We start from the raw sequence: 20,143 nt of genomic DNA, 5'->3' as shown, positions 1-20,143 counted from the left end.
ATGAGTCTAATGTGAATTGTATTTATTGCAGTTATCTTCACACTTACTTTTCATATCATGTGTTACAGCCGAAGGGTTCGAGCTTGAACTGACTTCAGACTAAATTTGAAAATGTGCATTTTTATTGTGGCTGCGCAGATGTTTATGTGGTTTTGGGAACAAATGAAGCTGAGTAAATGAGCCTGTTAAGCAATGCAGTGATATTTTCTGTGACCTTTTCAAACTGCACGAGCGTTACAGCTCCAATAACGGATGATCTCATCATTAAAACTGGACGTAATTAGGCAGTGTATCTCTTCACTTACAGGTTGGTAATAATCCAGGCTACTGTGTCTACTCACTTTACTGTAACTATGTATAGTATTTAACCACTGAAAAGATTCATTGAAGCTCGCTTTCTTTCATCACACGTGTCCACAGTCATTTTAAAGACATGACAAAAAGTACACGACAGAGTTTCTTTGTACAGATATTTTGCTACAAACTTTTTTTTTTTATTCCATTTACAATACCATACGGTTGATATTGTACATATTGTTTAAACAACTTTTCATTGCCTTGAATGTTTAACTTATAGTTTTTGTCTTCATTTTGTATATTTAATTAAGCCAAATGCAGCCAGATATCTACGGTAGCGCATTAAATCAGAATGTCTCCCTGTGGTGCGGAAGGCAGAGGGTCGGAGGTGCATCACTGTCAGCAAAACGTTCTCACCTGTCAGCGTTCGTACGTCTTAACTCTATGACCGCGCTAACCATTGAGCCTTTCTAGGTGACCTGTAATGCGCTGAAGCTTAGTAATTCACCCTCTTGTACTTTGGCCCCACGAGGCACGTGATGCGACTCAGCTTCTTTTCTCTCAACTTCACTTTCTGTGATTGGTGTCTCAAACTGAATAAGACTGGCATGTTTTTTTTTTTTTTTTGGTTCCTCTCACCAGAAATGTGTTTGACACTTTGTTCTCAGTAAAAAAGAAAGAAAAAAAGAAAGAAAAAAATAGGTGATATGAGATTTTCAACAAATATAATAAACTATTTACATTAATTATAGAATTGTGTTTTATTTGTTGACTTTTGTAGATAAGTGACATTAGAATTAGCAGTGATAATCCTTTTGCAGCAGACATAATTTTGGACCAGATTTGTATCGTCATTGTTTGGAAAATACTTCAAACATATTCCCAACTTCAGCTGTGTCTGTGTTGCTTTCAGCAGTACCTGTAGTCCCTGCAGAGACTAAGGTGGGGGTATTCAATTGGAGACAATCTGCAACTTCATCAATAGATATAACTGCTTCTTAAACTGGAGTTTATGTATGTTAAATGGTAGAAATAAAGACAGTGCCAGATGCACGCACAAAAACAGCCACACTAATAGCTTGTTAGATCCCATTTAGGTCTGATTACATCCCACATTTGCCATGGCATTGTGTCAATAAGCCAATGCTATGTTGTGTTATTCACTGCGGGTGTGAATTGCATAAATGTTTTTGCCACGGCCTCGTATCGATGATGGATGAGCTGGAGGGCCGCGCCAAGTCTTCTCCAGTACATTACAAAGATTCTCCAGGGATTAACATCTGGATTCTGTGGTGGCCCATCCCATCTGTGAAAATGATGCCTCACACTCAATTTGAGCCCAATGAATTCGGGAACATAACGTTGCTGTGCCCACCCATGATTGACCAAAGCAACCCCCCCCCCCCCCCCCCCGACCCAGATCATTTTACGTAGTTAAACCCAGATGGTGAAAATGTTTTCTCATTAAGAGGAAGAAAAACAAAAAGGGTGACATATTTTGTCACATTAATATTAATATTAAAATGACACCACCTTCCATTCAATCAGCCACAGAGTTATCAGACAGACACGGAGACTCTTGATTTATTGGCGAGATATTCGTCTGGAAATACAATGACATCCCCCACCAATGAGCTGTCCTCCCTAAAGGCCAATCTATTTGAATCTGAAACGCTTTGCTGGTTATTCTTACATTTGGTTAAAACGGCGTCATCTGATGGTGAGATTCTTAAGGACACATAAAGGCAATGAAACTTTGGACGGGTTTGGCTGGATATAACCTGTCAAATATTAAGAAATTACAAAAACAAGTAAAAAAACAACCGTTTCCATTGACTTATCACACATTATCCATTGAAAAAATGATTTTATTTTTTTTATAGTTTATTTTTTACTTTTAACTAGTGTGTATCCATTTCAAAAACCCCCAAACTTACCAATTAAAACCCTTTTTATTCTTTCCTTTAGGATGCAACTGTGTTGAAGTTACATCAAATGATTCTTGCAAAGAGTCCAAGTGACAACAAGATATGCTTTCAATTGAAAATAAAAACTATTGGCAATGGAAAACATGTACAACTACAGCCAACTAAAGAAAATATTTGGAGCTAACCGCAGCTGGACATTAACCAGCTGATCAGTTTCCCCGATATCAAATTAGTCACAAAATAAGCATGAACGAAGAGTTTAGTATAGTCTCCAAAATACTAGTGAGAGAGGTTTTCTCAGTCCATGAAAGGCGACCAAACACAGTCAAATTAGCTTGCAGGGAATGCACGTTTGTAGAAATGTACAGGTAGAAGAAAAGAGTAGCAGAGGTATGATCAAGGCGCATCCAGCTGTTCCAGCAAAGTTCTTCTTCTTTTCTCCAGCTCTCCTTCGCTCAGCTCACTGCCTGACGTATCCCAGCCACCCTGGTCACAAGCACACACACCCAGAAATGTAGTTAGATGCATAATGAAGATTTATCTGCTTTCATGTCCTTCTCCCCCAATTGTACCTCGCTCAATTACAAATACTCATTAACACCTATATAAAAAGGTATTAAAGAAAAAGAGATATTCACCTCCTCTTTGGCTGCTTTTCTTTTAGGAGATTTCTGCTTGGACTCTGAACGAGATTTGCCCCGAGATTTGTCATTCTCTTTATCCTTCTCTATGTCCTTTTCACGCTTCCCATCGCGCTCCCGTCCTTTCTTCTCGTTGTCAGAATCCGGTGATGCCTGTTTGTCATAGCCGTAATCAGTGCACTATCCAGTAACCTCTGCACGATCTCATTATGCTCGGCACACATCACGCAAACTCTGTGCACTTACAGACTTGTGGCGTCTTTTCTTGCCCTTCTTCTTGTGCTTCTTGGACTTCTTATAGCTTCTCTCTGATTTCAGACGGAAAATGTCAGTAAATATCAAATAGTGCCGCACCTTTTCCATAAAGTGATCGATCGACCGACTAAGCAGTGGAAAAACCCCTCACCGGACTCTCCACTAGACGAGCGTTCGGAGGGAGATTTGGACTGTGACCTCTTCTTCTTCTTATGGTACTCCTCGTCCTCAGACTCCGAACCCTGTCACAATAGAGAGAAGGGATAACAAGAGATTGGCAGGTTTAATAGACAATAAATGTCAAATACGGCAAAAAAAAAAATGTGCCCGCTGTTTATTCTTCTAAAAGCACTGACTGATCGAGAGCGGGATCGTTTCCTGTGGTGCTTCTTGGACTTCTTTGAGTGCTTCTTTGTCTTTGAGTGGTGATGCTGGCATTCATGCTATAATAAAAAAAATAATGATAACGTTAAACATCATCATCATCATCTAGATTTATAAACCGACCATCCCATTGTCACGACAGCCTTACCTCTAAGACGTGCATGAAATCTTTGAATATTCTTTTCCTCTCCGACTCCAGCGTCACATCTTCAAAGGCGGGTTCTTTTAGGAATCTCTCTCTGACCTGAAATAGTCAAACGTCAGCCATCGCAAAAACATTTAGCACAATTAGAAATGAATGAGAGGGGGATTTCAATGGAAAAAAGCTGGTGCTGTGAAAGCACGAGTTGGATCTGCGCTGATACATACTCCCTCCCACGCAGTCTCCGGCTCCAGCGGCGGCGTGGCCTGCTTCAGCATATTCTTGAAAGCTGCTTCTTTCCTTTTCATCTTCCGGGCCTCCTCCTTCTCTCGTTCCCTCTCTCTGGCCTCAGCCTTTTCCAGTAACTGTTCAGAAAGAGGTCGCAAACTGAGTCGCATGGCAAGTACAAACCGCAGAAACAACATAAATGCTGCTCAAGAGTCGCGGCTGAAGTTTCAAATTTAAGCGTACGATGTGATATTTTATTTATTTATGGCATCAAATGATACTTCTTTTAGTACTTCATCTGCAGAGGGACTAAGCCGTTATCATATGGTGCCATGACAACACTACAGACTGGTGCAGCAGCACATGCATAGATTTCACTTGTTTTAAACTAATACACCAAATACTCAACATAAAATACAGATAACTCATTTTTGTGCACATATCCTACATTCTATAGATGATAAATGGATACATGAGCATGTATTTTTTATTTTGGTCACAAATATAAATTTACCGATCAACCCATTCTTCTCCACCGACAGAAGTTGTGCTCTGTAGCACTCAGCTGTTATCGTCATACGCAAAAAAAAATAAAACACTCAAACCCTTCTGAACTAAAGGCGTTCAGTCTGATAAACTCCTCACTCGAAAGTCGCTTTGGATCAAAGCGTCTCCTGAATCAATTCGATTAAATAAACACACACACACACACACACACACACACACACACACACACACACACACACACACACACACACACACACACACACACACACACACACACACACACACACACACACAGGGGAAGTTGTGTCTTTGTTGCAACAGCGTAACACACCCTGTGAGGATAAAGTGCTGATCCGTCGACGCGATACTGTCCATCATGGAAAATTAGGCAGGGAACACACGTGCCGAGTAGAATTTCACTGTACCGTGTAATGGAAAAAGGCCACCTCAGAAACTGTCGGGCATTTTCCCTCCATTATCTGATTTTTTTTTTTTTTTTTTTTTTTTTTTTTTTAAATCCACTTACTGACTATAGAAACTAAAAATCAGTCAAGATCAATACATATCCACTGATTATGGGACAACATTTTCATCTATATGCAGTTCGGTTTTGTTTTCAGTCTCTTCACACGCCAGAGGAATCCTGTGCAGCCAAACCCCAATAATGCCCATTAGTCTCCGTTTGGTGATGAACGAGTAACTTAAACTGTAATTTAGAGTATTTTTCCATAAAGTAGCTACCCGATGTGGCCAAAAGCGACGCAAGCAGAAAAAAAAAAAGATGTAGTTTCACACCTGATGGCTGATAATGAGCTAAGGCTCATCATTAAGCTCTATGATGCCAAAATAATTAAATTCAGGAGTTCTTCAAGAAGAAGAAGAAGAAGCTGTTTTACAGCTGTCATTTCAGTAAAGGCATCGACGAATCACCTAAAACTTTTATGTCAGTCAGTTAAAGCCCTTAAAGAGCTCTTTAAGAAGCTTGAAACAACGTGAAAGCTTGAAAGGTGAATGTGCAAAGCAGCAGTCTTACACTGTTGAAGGCCAACTTTATATTTCCTGCATCCAGTGTGGTCGCTCTCTTGTCTGAGCTGATGACCGACCCAAAATCATCAAAGCTCGTGTTGACTTCAACCAGGAATCCTTTGTCCTGGGAAAGGAGAGACAAGTGGAGACTGAATAACAGCTTGTATTCATGTAAACAGTGGAAATGTACGACCACCAACAAGCCAAACAAATATACTCTGGTCACAATCTTACCTTGAGAATATCTTTGATTATTCTTTTCTCATCATGGTAACGAGCTTTCAAGTCTTCCACATAGAATTTGAAAAGGTCCAAAGGAGTTGAACCTGCAGAGTGGACACATTTAAATTAGAACAAGTCTAAATATAGCTACATACAACAAATACAGCTCTTCATATTTGCTGGATGACTTTGAAACTATAAACAAGGAAATTGGGAAATTAATCTAAAATGAATGAGGCCAAAAGAAATAATTCAACACAAATAGAGCAGGAGAACTCGGGTTCATACAGCATTTATCTTTAGCTGTGTATATTTCATTTCTGACTTCACGTCATGGGCTGGTGTCTGCCTGACACATCCACGTGCCTCAGAGCACTGTGCTCATTGCAGACATGTGCAGCCACGTGCGCTGTTGTGCCCTGCTGTCTTACCAGGCTGGCCCAGCATGTTGGCAAAGCGCATGTCTGAGCTGAGGGTCGGGTACATCTCCATCCAAGCAGACATGGAGTGAAGCTGGCCGTGGTCGTGGAGCTCGTCCAGAAATTTCTGAAAAAAAATAACAAATATGAAAATAGGAAGTCAGGCCAGCAACTGTCAAACAAAATTGAAAATGATTACACGTGAGAGAGAAAGATTAGTGCAGGACATGATGTCATCGTGTGAAACACATAATTTGTCCTCACCTGGAAGGCCTCTCTGTTCTTGCGCTGTCGTCTTCTCTCCCTGAGCAGAGTCTTCTGTTTCTCCTCTTCTTCCTCCTTCTCCAGAGCCCGGATGTGCTCCTCAAAACAAATGAGGGCATCCTCTTTGTCCATATCTGTCAGAACACAACATCGCAATCAATAGGGAGACCGTGTCTTTTACCCATGTTGACAGATGTGGACCTGTGGCTCTCGCAGCACTGTTGAGGCTAAAAACGGTCCGCTCACTTTCAAAGCAATTATACACAAACAAAGACATGAATTTTAGATCTCATACTCTGCAGCTCCTCATCTTCTGCAAAGGTAGGGTTGTCCAGCAGGTACTGCTGGGCCTCAGACCAGGTGGTGCGGTACGTGACATTGGCCATGTTGTCCAAAATGTTCTTCAGAGCTTCCCAGTTCCTCTTTCTCAGTTGCTTGGCTTGCTCCTGGGGTAGAAATGAAAAACCAGGGGTTAATTGCACCAGAGTGGCATTGTTATAATGATTATGTTGCAATTAAAACCATTTTATGTGAAAGAAAGCCTTACCTTCTCTTTTTTAGCGAGGTAGAACAACACATCTTCATAGATCTCCAGTCTATCTCTCTCAGGAACACAACTCCACACTTCGAGCTCACTAAACATCTGCTCTGCTTTCCTGGTTTGAAAGTACACACACACACAGATACACACACACACAGATACACACGTTTGGAATATTTTCACACAATAACCCACATGAGGGCAGCATTTCACAGGCCAAATTTACCTTTAACACATTGGTTGCTGCTGCAATCACGATCACACTTTAGGAGAATTAAAAATAAATCTCCCGAAATGGTCATTAAAACAAAAAAAAAAAAAAAAGAAAAGAAAAAAGTACAGTTTAGCTTATAAAAACAGCAGTTTTCCAAGTAGAGAAGACATCCCCTCGACTGATGTTAGAACCTTAATGTTGAGAGAGCCGGTGGCTGGGATTAGTTGTGGTGAAATACGGTAAATGTAAGGAGACGCACACAACATCAGAAAACCCTGCCATCCTTCTCCAACTGCCTGTTGTGTGTCATCACAGATTGCAAGTCGGTGCCAACAGAACTCTGAAACTGGCTCGTTGTCAAGGTCACCAGTCGATCGTCTGTCATGGTGACTTTCAGCCGTATGCTCAACCAAAGAACTGGATGTTACATGCAGCACAAATGGCCATAAAGATAACGCTGAAAATATTATCAACCAATAAAGCAGAAATCCGTGCTGCATGGTTACGGGTAAAAAATAAATAAATAAACTCGGCAAACTTCATTACTCTGGATTTATATCATACATTTCTACACAAATAAATGAAAAATGAAAAGTTTCAAGGGTATTGGTAATAGTAAGGACCACAGTAAAAGAGGGCACAAAGTTTGTAGATGGGTTGCATTTATAAGAGGTCATAAAAACTCTAAACAATAAAAATTTTCTGCGTTTCAGTGAAATCCCATTCAGCAACAACAGACTTAACAGAGCTATTGGGTCAGAGCAGGTTAAGTGGAGCCTAACAGGGCTTGGCTTGCATGATGAAGTGCAGAAGCCATAGATGACCTTTCATCGATCCATTCTGCATAATCAAATCGACAGTTCAGAGTAACACAAATCCATCTCCTGATAAACACGCAGTCATTGCAAGATCACAGTGGCACCTACTTGTATCTAGTAGTAGACGTCATCTTGTCATGGTTCTCCAAGAATCGCTGAAAAGTCTCTTTGGACTCCTTGTATTTAATTCTCGCCTCCTCTTTTTCCTCCTTCTCCGTTTGCACTTTGTAGGCATTGAACGCCTGCTTCTTTTCGCTCAGTTTAGGAAGCGCACTGTTGATGAAAACACGAAGAGCACGAGGTCAGAGATGGGCTTTGTTCTCACCTACAACTGCAAAACGCAAAATCCCCTGAGAAGACTTCACCTGTAGCGAGGATCGTTGATGATCAACTTCATGGCCTGCTCCCAAGAGGAGTTTGATGACACACCCTAAAAATTCAGAGAATGACACAACGTGATGGAGTAAACAAAATGCCCTCGTGTTCATAAGACATTTCCCACACGTTCAAACGATGGCTGAAAGAAAGTGGGCTGCTTTATTGTTTTTTTTTGTTTTTGTAGGAAGAAACACAAGAAGGAACAAAGTCAAAGTCAACACATTTTCTATATTACTAAAAGATGCTGGATTAAGTGTGTGGAGTGGCAATAATTCAAGAAGTGCCACTAAAGAGTTATATAAGCGCCCTTCCTGCCACTTGCCTCTCCCAGAGAGTGGCTCCTTCATCCATTATGAACAGATTCTGCGGCGCGCCTCTGCCTTGTCAGTTGTCACAGTTATTCTAACTCACTGAGGCATGCCACTTTCTCTCACTGTCTTAATCCCAGTCTGCCCCGTGCCTGTGATCTAATAAAGCTAATCATAAAGACAGAGCCATTAAGATCTTGAAGGAAATGGCAAGCAATCTCAGAGGAGAGCTTTGTGCACAAAATTAAAATGCGCCTAAATATAGCAGCACTCGAGGTAGGTGGTGCTCAGTCGCCTTTAAACCAAACACATCCACAGCAACAGGAGGTGAAGCTCAACACAACAGACCTCCCAAGAGCTGAAGAGTGGGGAGGGGGAATAGATCACGATTTGAATGCAAAGGATGCGGTGACACGCGCATTAACATTAGCAGAGTACTGAGGAGGTTAAAGTGTCCCCAAAAACGGAGCTCCCATATTTTACACGTCACTTGTGTTCCACACAATCAACATGACAAGTCCAACAGCAAAGCAGCTTGGATGGATGTACACACACATTTTTATATATATATATATATATATATATATGCTGTAACTCAACCCTTTTTGGGGCTTTCTTTTTATAAAAAACATGAGACCGTCTTTGTTGACATTTGTGACTTGTGCAAAAATAGGATTAAAAAGGCACCTTTACTGCCTTTCTAACGCCACTCTTAAAAATTAATCTGATAATCTGACCAAAAAAAAGTGTCTCAAATACAGACACGAGCAAAAAACCACAGCAGTATAATCCATCTGTTAAAAGCACGAGGTCAATGGTTTATCTACACAGTGACAGTCTGACTTACCTTCTCCTTCAGCAGCTCTTTGAACGCCTGCTTGGCCTCCTCTTTTGTGTTCCATTTGTACGTTTTCTTCTGAATTTCCGGCGGCTCTTCTTTTGTGACTTCAACACTGCGAGCACAAAAAAAAAAGCAACAGGAATAACTTAGCTGCGTTTCTGTAAAGGACTGCAGACACAAAGCATTCATCCCGCACAGTGACATTTAATACACTAAAGTAAATGTTCTTGTCAACAAGCACCAAAAACTTAAATGTGTGCTTTTAGATTAGCTTTGTGCAGGTGGAATGAGAGTGGGAGGCTCAATTAGACGAAGTGAGTCCTTGGTGTTTTAATTGTAAATGTGTTTCAGACGTTCCAGTGAGGACTGACTTCTAAAAACCTCTAACAGCCATCTGTTTGTAGTACTACCGCAATATTTGTTTTAAAAGTCCTTTGAAATACTCCCTGAATTAAAAAAAAAAAGCATTTAAATTAAAGATACTGTACCGTCTTATACCATCAATAAATGATTGTAACCGACTTCAACAGTCTTAAATCAATAGTCATGCTACACTGAATGACCTGACTGCCAATTAAATCCTAGCAGCCATCTTTAAGCAGCAGGACAAATAATTATGTAGATAAATCAAACAGTCCCATTAAGTACAACTGCTCACCTCCATCCCACAAAGCTGGTACAAAATAACTGTACTGAACTATTTTGACTGGTCTGCTAGCATTCTGTTGTCTTAAGGGAAAAGAAGAAAAAATAAACAAATAAATAAATAAAAAACATTGGCTCCTTTCCAACTTTTTTTGTTGGCAAAAAGTAGAATTTCATGTTTTACTCTTGTAATGGATTATGACGTAAATGCTGCTGATTCACATGTTACAATAAGATGTGCCCGTTTGTGATGTGAGAGGACTTGACAGTAGATATGAAACTGAAATAGCTTCAAGTGATGCAGTCATAGAAAAGATTTCAAACGTTTTTATTTATTTATTTCAAACATTATTGCACGAGTTAAATAATAAAAAAAAAAAAAACGCATAGTCCCTCTCCTCTGCTCTGGAGCTGAAACTATAATTTCCTGTTGGAGGCCCTTTCCATTTATCGAACTGTTGCCGCAGTGCATCACTCTGATTGGCAAAGCTGCTTCAGACCAATGAGGTTGGTAATGTGAATAGCTAACAGTGGATTCATAAATCATCTCACCTAATGATTTATATTCCAGTACAGTTAGCATTTCTGCACTGTGTGTACGTCACAATGGTCCATAATAACAAGTGTGCTTAAAAATAGCTAAAGTCACTGCACCTTGCCCTTGCTGCTCCATTGAAGGGAAAGTTTGCCCTCAAATCAAATACAGAATACCCCCCCGGGCCTATATTGCTACTTATCTTTTGAGACTCTGTTAGTGTGAACTGCTGCAGTGTGGATATATGAGCCTTCTTTCAAATACCTGTATAATGGAACTGGAAGGTTCTAAGTTTGTGGAGCACAAAGCATAAAAAAAAAAATACATTTGAAAAGCGCAACAGCAAATTCTGTCAGAAATGAGAACTATTTTCTGTCAAACAACCTAAAAGTGCCATCTGTATCCCTGTGCAGAGGGAATCCTTAATATGCTCATTATGCTTTGTGACTGAATCTAAAGGCTAATTATGTCTATCTTGCCTGGGCTGCTAAAGTTGGCCAAAAAAAAAGTATTTCCACAAAGTAGCAATATCAAACAGCACAGCAGACAATAAAACCCATCGACTGAATGGTGAGTGCTACTGCTGCAGCTAACCCAGAGCTACCAGAGCCAGGTTGGCTGACAGTGTTGAATATTGGTGGTGGGGTCAGTGTACCATCAGTTCAGGGGTTCTGTATGCTTCCACCCCCTTCCACAAACTCAAAATTAACTGGAAATAGTGACAAAGACATGCAGGACCAAATGGCCAAATGTGTGTTGGGAAACTTCTCAACTCAATCTTATTAGGACTGGTAATTTGGTACTCGTAACTAATGCTCAGCTCAGCTGAGTAAGACTCAACGTTGCTGTCCAATCAGCAACATGCCACAAGCCTTATGTCATGAGAAGACGTATGATTCCCTCTGTACAGTGAGAAGTTAAAGCTCTTCCTTAGAAGTAAGAAAACACATCTTATATGTGAGGATGATCACAACGTGCTTTGTGGATTTTTTTTTGACATTGCTGTGGAGTTTTTCAAATGCATTTATTTCTTAGTAGAGAAAAGACACATCTCCACTGTCAATATATCTAAAACTCTGCAGCGCATGCCAAAACTATCTAAGTGGATGAATGGTAGGCCAGCTGAAAAAGATTGTCTATTTGACTCTGGGGTGAACTTTCCCTTTAAAAATAGAGCCTATAGTTGTTTACCTGGGTGTGCTCTCTGTGACGACTGAGCTCTCGGAGGACACCACAGGTGCATCTGCCATCTTGACCTCAGCTGTTTGATGCACCGTCGCCTGGGACTGTTGTTCCTCTGAGACTGCTGCTGCAGTTTCCACCTCCATCACGGTCACCATAGTGGCTGTATTATCTATTTGCACGGTAGGAGCTGCAGTGGTTCCTGGGGCAGCTGTCTCTGCCGTTCTGAAATCAAACCGTGAAGATAAAGCCACGCCTCTTGATCATATGAATACCAGGACAACATAAGTTGTATTAAATTCAAATGTACTGGCTCATAATTAAAGGTGGAGCTGTGCAGAGTAACAGAGGGCAAAACAGAAACTCTTACCCATTCTCCTCTGCTTTGATCATAGCTGAAATAGACATAAAGAGAACATTGTCAGGGTTGATGCTTTCATACCGAAGCAGACTGCAGCCAAGAGGCCAGCGCAGAGATCAATGCACTCAAAGAACCAACATGTGCTTCTGGTGTTTGGAGAGGAGTGATTCCGAAACCCATTCATGCATGTTGTCATTTGCTGAACATGCCAGCAGACTGGCAATCATTGTGCTGTTAAAGTATCATGCATGGCTCAGTGTGGAACACCAGTCCCTTTCTCACACACCAGCTGGAGATCACGAGACAGCAGGTTTTTGTTTACCTTCCAGATCCTCCAGGTCTTTGGGTTTGGTCCATCTAGACTCCTTTGTCTGAGAGTTGTAGTAATAAGGCTTCCCTGTGTCTGACTTGTACTCCTTCCAGGGACATTTAGACAGCATTTGCTAAAAAGAGTGAAAAAAACAAAGGGAAAGCAATTCAGCTGGGATTTACTGCACATAGCATAACATAAGGAACAAAATATACTATTTTTCCTCAAATTAATAATGTTTTTGCATTAAAGGTGGGGTATGAGATGTTTTCTGGAGCATTTTTTATCATATTGTCTGAAAACCTCCTCACGACCCCATTGCACCTACTAAAATAGAACGTTTGAAAAAAAAAAAAAAATTAATCTTTTAGTCCATTGTAGAGGGTGTAGCAAGAGGAAATGTCTGACCAATAGAAGTAATGATGAGAGTTACTTCTATTGGATTCTGACATGCCAATCAACCGTCAGCCCCCCTCACCCCTCCCCCTGCAGTTCACAGACTCCTGACTCGTTCATGTGTTTTGAAGGCGTGGTTTCGAGGGGTGGGCTGAAGGGAGAGGCAAGGTTGTGTATTTTCAAAAATATAGCTAGCAGGAACCGTTTTTCCAAGATCTCATACCCCACCTTTAAGAGTTTGTTATCTCTCTTTTATAAGACATTTTGATATGTTATCTAGATAGATGGAGTAGATCCAGTATTATGGATGATACATTTTCAAACAGAATGGTTTGAGTCGATGGAGTCCGATACAAATTTTAACTTGTGCCTAATGTAGAACATAAATCTTAAGCAATAAATCGGATATATATGCTGTGACTTCCTTTGACCTTGAAGAGGCTGAGTTGTGATTAGAAAAAGTCTTTGACAAGGAGGTGCGACTTTTAAATGGTATGACGAGCCGTGGAAATGGTGACAACCAACTCTTAGGTCTTACTTCGATGCTCAAAAATAAATCTCTCAGTACCTTTTGTTTGATCCAGGTGTCTGTGCACCGATGTAATGAAAAATGGGTTCAGATTCATATTGGTTGACACCCTTAATATACAATTTATCTTATTGTAATTGGAATCTAAGGCATTTTATTACATTTATTTTTTTGTGCAAATGTATATGAACATTTAAATTTAAAAACAGATACTTCCTTGCATTCCCTTCACCAGATATCAAGCGTGTTATGCAAGTAATAATGGTTTATACCTCTGCAGGAGATTTAAGATCATCTGGTTTCTCCCATGTGGATTGCTTCGTCTCTGTATTGTAATAATAGGTCTTCCCATCCAGTGATTTGTGCTCTGTCCACAGGGACTTCTGAGGCAAAGGAAAAACAACAGACATTGTGAATTAGCCTTTCCAGTGTTAAACCACTTTATTTTGAATCTGGTTTGAAAGTTCCCACTTAAAACTGTCAACTCGTTAAATGTGCACACACCTTCTTTGGCTGCTCTTCTTGTGGGGATCCATTTGTAGTACTCTGCAGGGAAAAAAGAAATGAAAAGCAGACAGACTTTGAAGGCAGAAGCCAAATGACTCGTGGAAATGAAAGTCAACACTGTCAAATTTTGTAATCTTGCCATTACTGCATATGAAGAAAACCATGATCTACTTACAGATGTTCCAGGTGCTGCAGCTGTTAGGATAAAAGACAAAAATCACTCAGGACCTGTACTCGTGATGATCACAAAATAAGAGAGAAAATGACTTGCAGAAGATGGTAATCAAGGATCTTACCTGTAGAGTCAACACCAGGCTGTGGAAAAAGACCATCTCATTAGTGACTTATGCAAACAGTTAACACAAGAGAACATATCCACCATAGAAAGAGAAAAGAAGAGACTCCACAGACTGTGACTAACAAACATTTCCAATTTAGGACATAACATCATACCCTCCAAAACGAAAACAAAAATAGACTTGTACTGCCTAAGTGTGTCTTATGATCTCTAAACCCATCTGGATGTTGGCACAAAAAATGTTTAATTATACTCATTTGCATACCTCGCTCACAACTCAAAAAGAAAAAAAAAAGAAAAAAAAAAAAGGAGGATCAAGTGTTTTTGCCCATTCAAAGTGATTCACAGCTGAACCAAAGCCAAAAACACCAACAACAAAAGTGGCACAGTCCACACAGATGTTATATATATATATATATATATTTATTTTTAAATGTAAAATATAAATATCAATTCATTACCAATAGAACAGACATGTGAATGTGCAAATGCTTCAGTTAGCATTGAACAGATTGCGGGGTATTTTCAAGAAGTGTGAAGCCGAGATGAAAAATAAATAAACAGTGCTGAGAGTTACCGGTCCCGTTGGTTGTACATTCGCAGCTGGCATGCGAGGGGGCATCATCATCCCTGGCATCATGTGTGGCATCATGCCTGGCATCTAATAAAAGAAGCATCATGAAATATTCATCTTACATTTCCATATTACTTAGTGGAGGCAGAAGCATTATGACAGTGTGAGAAAGGGTGACTGTCTGTGAAGAAGACTGTGTGTAAAAAGGAGGTGTGGGGGTACTTATTTAAGGGTGCGATGCCACAGCTTGTAATCTATGCAGCAACTAACACACTGAACTACATCCAGTCATCACTTTTTCAGACTTGTGTTGTTGCAATCACACTAGTTTCACATAGTAACTGGATAGTGTAGTGGTAAGATTGCCGCCTTTCATGTGGGTGACTGGGGGTCAAATCCTGACCCCCCGAGAATGAAAGGTACTACCTCACGTACCTGCCTACCTGGGATATGAGTGTAAGTCGGTTTGGATAAAAGTGTCTGCCATAAAGATACATATACTTGTCGAATGGGACTCTTATTTGCTGAATAAATAAATTATTATTATTAAGAGGAATGTGACTGTCTCAGCATTAATTCAGCCAAAAAAAAAAAAAAAAGACTTTCTTCAGTTTACATCTATTTGAGAGACACTGAGCTTTATAAGACTTGCTACTACCTTTCTTTGGGGTATTACAAAATACATCTGTAATGTCACTAATGTATTTGAACAGGAAGATCACGAGTACACAAATCTATACAGGCTACAACCAGAAAATTGGTCTGGCTACTGCAGAAGTTTGTACATCTGTCATTCGTTGATGCTGCCAGATTTAGCCACTGCAACACTGGTTCCACTCTTTTTTCTAACGCTGCTCCCTTTTTTTAATACAACATAGAAGCACAATCACAGGCAGTTTGGTCATGAGGCCTAACAGGATAAAAAAATAAAAAAATAAACTGATCTGAGAACTTCTAACATACACACCTGTCCCATTTGTGGTGTCGCCATTGGGGGCATTATGCCAGGAGGAATTATTCCAGGAGGCATTGGAGTCATGCTGGGAGGTCGTTGTGCCATAGGGGGCATTCCGATGGGAGGGAAGTGAGGTGGTATTCCCGGTGGTCCCATCTATTCAAAAGAAAAGAGAGATACATAAAAAAAATAATAATTTTGAATTGTATAAAATATGGCTGGGAACAATAAGTCAACAGTGAATTGTCATGAAAGTATGTACCAGTGACTTACAAATGGGGGAGGTATTGTTGATGGCGGTACACCCGGATATGGTGGCGCTTGGCTCGGGCCATTATTAGCCTCCGATGAAGACTGGCATGAATAACAATAAAAACCACAGAGTTAGTGCAATGGGTATTTGCCAGTGTGCTTCAGCACAGATAGCCAACTTTCCAGTTCTTAAAAATATGTGCCTAGTTTTTCAAGATGTGGTTAAATTCCTTGCTCTCAAAACAATATTTCAGTGAATTTCAGTCAACATCATATTGGTAACAATTAACTAAGAACAATAACAGATATGAATATTTGATGTCAACACTTAAAATGTTTGCTGCTGCACCATAATAACAAAAATTAAATCACAACTTTAATCATTGGTGTAACTCATAGGCATGAACTGCAGCCAGTCATTCGGAGCCAATTCACCTCACTGTCCCAGTTAATGTCATGGATTTTCTTATAAAGAGCTGTGTACAACCTTAAATAATTTCATGGGAAAACTTAGAACTTAAGTTTGCCAAAACTTAAAACTCCGCTCAAAATACCTTTACTTACGTTTGTGGTTATTGTAGGTGGGTAAAGGTCCATTTGAGCAATAATCACAAATTCACTAATAAAGTACAAAATATCTTTTGACAACACCAAGAATATGAAATAAAGATGTAATTAACAGAGGGTCTGTTGCACTAGATTGTATTAGATTTGACAAGTGTGCCTCATAAAATGGCTGTTGAGTGTAGATATTAACAAACAAAGAAGCTGCAAGTCTATATAGTGCAAATACCCATACATACCGATACACGAGTGTAACAACTAGCAGAAATATTCATTATTTCTCTTTTGTTCAGGTTCAAAATTATTTATTACTTTTAATACTGTAAAACATAAAGGAAAAAAGGTTTTGTCGGAAATTATCTTTAGAGTTTAAAATGCTCAGTACAAATCTCAAAGCAATCTGGCCGAATAGAAGAATTACAGGAGCTAAGAGACAGTCAAATACATTATTCAATTTAGTTTCAAGGAGAAGAAACTTGCATCTTATAGACATAATGATGATGATAATGAACGAGCAGACTGACCAAATCACATAATCTAATTTTTTGCTGCATAAAACATGACACAAGTGTACATTTGTTTTTCACATTTTCAAATGTTGACATTTAGGATTATGTATATGCACATGTTTAAGAACTGTCCCATCTCATTCATTCATAGGTTTCTCCTACGACCACATTTGAATTGATGTAACTTAGCCTGTAGTAAAACGATAGCACAAGCACATCAATATGGATCAAGATAGGATAAATATTAACAGACTTTATTCCATGTCTACAAAAAACACAAATATTATCAAAACCCCAGCCTCTTAGCGTAATTAGGGAAAGCCTTCTAGTTCACTTCTTCTGTTCGTAATGAATGACCACAGGCTCAGTCTAAACTCTGGGTAACAACGGTTAAATGGTAACACGAGTTTACCAAGCAAGCGAATTACGCATTTACCGGAATAAAATTATGGATACTGTTACACGTGCTTGCTAATGTTACACTTAAACAACGCAACGTACGTATCATTTCTGAGAGTGTTTCTCCAATAAAGAATCACTTCCAGGTCATAGTCTTTGCCATGACGGTGAGTGTTGCCGCTATGTTAGCCCAATGCTAACACAGCACGCTAACCCGCGTTCTAGGACGCGCTACATGTTACTCCATAATGAAGGCAAAGAGGCGGCTTTTAACCACTAAAGCAAAAAAAAACTACCCGATTAGAATTCGTGACAATTTTCCCCAAAACATTATTGCTAATAAACTATTATTTCGGGCGCCTGCACTCACCATGTTGAAGAGAAGGTAGGCACCTCCAAGAAGCTAGAGCACCTCTCAACAACGAGCAAAACGATTGGTTCAACTCTGTCCAATCGTAGCTGGGTCAAAGGTAAACATTCTGGCGCGTCAGTCTGCGTTATAAATACGCACAAATGCGCAACAAAGCAAGGAGAGGGGCGACTATACAATGCACCAAAACACATGCAACAACTGCAGTAAAACAAACAAAAAAGCACGCTTCTGCTACTGTGTAACACGAGAAAAAAACTGTAGGTTTACCTTCTTATCATCTTAAATTCACATATATGCACAGACAAAATGAAAGTATTAAATCACGCCTGCTACTAAAGTGACTTCATAAGTTTTGTAAAATACAATAAGATGAATAAAATGAGCAAATCCCAAAAGTTTTGCTTTTAGATTTGGACATAAATAAATAAATGAAATTAAATACACTTATATTCAAGGAAAAACTCCAGACATGTGTATCAACAGAAGTATAAGGAGTACAGTTTTTTAATTAATTAATTAATTTTAAAATGTATTTTTTACTTGTGGATTGTATAGTTTTTTTTACATATATATCTGCATAAGAAAGCAATCAAATATCATCTGTAAATAGAAAATGTACGTGAACCTTTGCTTTCAGTATCTGGTGTGACCACATTGTGGAGCAATAACCGTAGCTGCACTATTCTTATTATGTATTTCTGTTACATTCTGTCTTTGATAATCCTCTCAAGTAAAGCCCTAAAGTTCCTCACTTGTGATAAAGAAAATAGAGAGGTTATATTTTACACTGCGACAGCAGGTGACTTTCTCACCGCTTATTTTAAATGTCACAACAGGTGACTATTTCAGAAGCTGGGGGTAGCTGGTGTTCAGGCGCAGCTAAATTACCTTGGTGTATTGGGGATCATTTGGAGAACTGGCTGGGATTTTCCAATTATTGGCTTCTGTGACACAGCTCTCTTGGCTCTATAGGGGCTTAAATGACACTGGAAATTATAAAGTGGTTACAATTTCACTCTGAGCCACTCACAGGGCTGTGGTCCTGACCTTTTTTGCTGCTTTCTCTCCTGTTTTTGAGTCAATAGGTTCAGAGATACTACAGACACTATCAAATGGGATTGAAATCTTTTCAAAATGCAAAAAAGAAAAAAATAATAAAAAAGATAAAGAAACTGACATGATGTAAAACTTGTGTATGTGTCACTTTGTGAAATTGCTAAATCCCAGTCGTCCCTGGGATTTTGAGTGCTATTGAGGTGTGAAGCATGCAACAAAGAGCTGAGAGACAGATGAGCTCTTGCTTGAAGCAGACCGCAATAAACTCTGATGCATTTCCTGACAGGGCTGGGAGAATTCCCTATCCATTCTCTTAACGAAAAAATAAATAAATAAAAGAGACAACAATGAGGAGCAGAGATGGATCGAGCTTGTGCATAACGATGGAAGTCAGTCAAGCAGGATGCATCAAACACAAACATAGAATTAGCCATTAATTGGTGCATGTAAAGAGATAGATAGATAGATAGATAGATAGATAGATAGATAGATAGATAGATAGATAGATAGATAGATAGATAGATAGATAGATAGATAGATAGATAGATAGATAGATAGATAGATAGATAGATAGATAGATAGATAGATAGACTGACAAAAACAGAGACCATTCACCAGCTGTGGTGTCTGCACCCCACTGCAGAGTACAAGGGAAAAAAGATTTTCCTCACAGGAATCGATAGACAATGTCTTAACCTAATCAAACATCCTGCTCAAGGCTTAGGATTAATGCTCTTATTGATGCCACGGCCATTAATTTACTTTTTGATGATTAATGCCGATCAGATGCTAAAACCATTCCTCAACAGATCCCTGCTCTCCAAATTTACAGTATAAACAGTATGCTTATGTGAATTGATGTTCTATCCCTAACACAGTTTGCCTGCACCTCGTTCTTGTTTGTGTTATTGATTCACAATATATGAGGTGGTCAATGTTTGCCTCTGGAAATTTTACCCAGTGAGCTTTGAGTCCCGCATGCTGCTGACCTGCCTCACAGGCACTCTGGCCTCATCTGACAATTGGCTTCCTGTCAACCATGGTCACATTAACTATCAACAAAGCACAGTATTACATTTGAAGCTTTTCGTCCCCCCCCCCCCTCTAAGAATAAAGGAGCCCCACCATCTGTTTAGTTTTTTCTCTTTCTGCAGAGCTATTCCATTATAAACTATAAAGACTTTCTGGTTTGCAAACAACCAGTCAAGCTTCCCTCTTTTTCCGATTTATTAAACATCCACGAAATAAGTAAAGATTTCCTGTGTCCTTTCCTGTTTTCTTCGAG

General features: G+C 39.5%; 1 protein-coding gene across 1 annotated transcript; it reads right to left on the bottom strand.

The window, feature by feature from the left end:
- Positions 1 to 1,859: 1,859 nt before the first annotated feature.
- Positions 1,860 to 17,856, bottom strand: prpf40a (PRP40 pre-mRNA processing factor 40 homolog A). Its single transcript, XM_075479762.1, has 27 exons — positions 17,800 to 17,856; positions 15,979 to 16,059; positions 15,718 to 15,861; positions 14,754 to 14,837; positions 14,175 to 14,193; positions 14,054 to 14,073; positions 13,876 to 13,917; positions 13,644 to 13,754; positions 12,459 to 12,579; positions 12,146 to 12,170; positions 11,785 to 12,000; positions 9,420 to 9,525; positions 8,252 to 8,316; positions 7,995 to 8,159; positions 6,861 to 6,969; positions 6,609 to 6,759; positions 6,314 to 6,447; positions 6,062 to 6,176; positions 5,643 to 5,734; positions 5,416 to 5,532; positions 3,875 to 4,012; positions 3,654 to 3,749; positions 3,478 to 3,564; positions 3,273 to 3,363; positions 3,113 to 3,174; positions 2,864 to 3,019; positions 1,860 to 2,711 (listed from the first exon to the last, which is right to left on the bottom strand). Exons 1-27 carry the CDS (start codon positions 17,800 to 17,802, stop codon positions 2,622 to 2,624), a joined length of 2,640 nt encoding a protein of 879 aa, XP_075335877.1. The 5' UTR covers positions 17,803 to 17,856; the 3' UTR covers positions 1,860 to 2,621.
- Between the last annotated feature and the right edge of the window lie 2,287 nt (positions 17,857 to 20,143).

This window comes from Odontesthes bonariensis, chromosome 12 (genome assembly GCF_027942865.1).
Source record: "Odontesthes bonariensis isolate fOdoBon6 chromosome 12, fOdoBon6.hap1, whole genome shotgun sequence".
Taxonomy (NCBI): domain Eukaryota; kingdom Metazoa; phylum Chordata; class Actinopteri; order Atheriniformes; family Atherinopsidae; genus Odontesthes; species Odontesthes bonariensis.
This window is presented reverse-complemented; position numbering and strand designations above follow the sequence as displayed.

What these genes read in the sequence shown, in the direction of transcription:
- prpf40a (XM_075479762.1), bottom strand. An exon ending in ATCAACGATCCTCGCTACAG is followed by an intron (nt 8,160 to 8,251) that starts GTGAAGTCTTCT and finishes TTTCATCAACAG; the next exon opens with TGCGCTTCCTAAACTGAGCG. An exon ending in CGGAGACTGCGTGGGAGGGA is followed by an intron (nt 3,750 to 3,874) that starts GTATGTATCAGC and finishes TGACTATTTCAG; the next exon opens with GTCAGAGAGAGATTCCTAAA.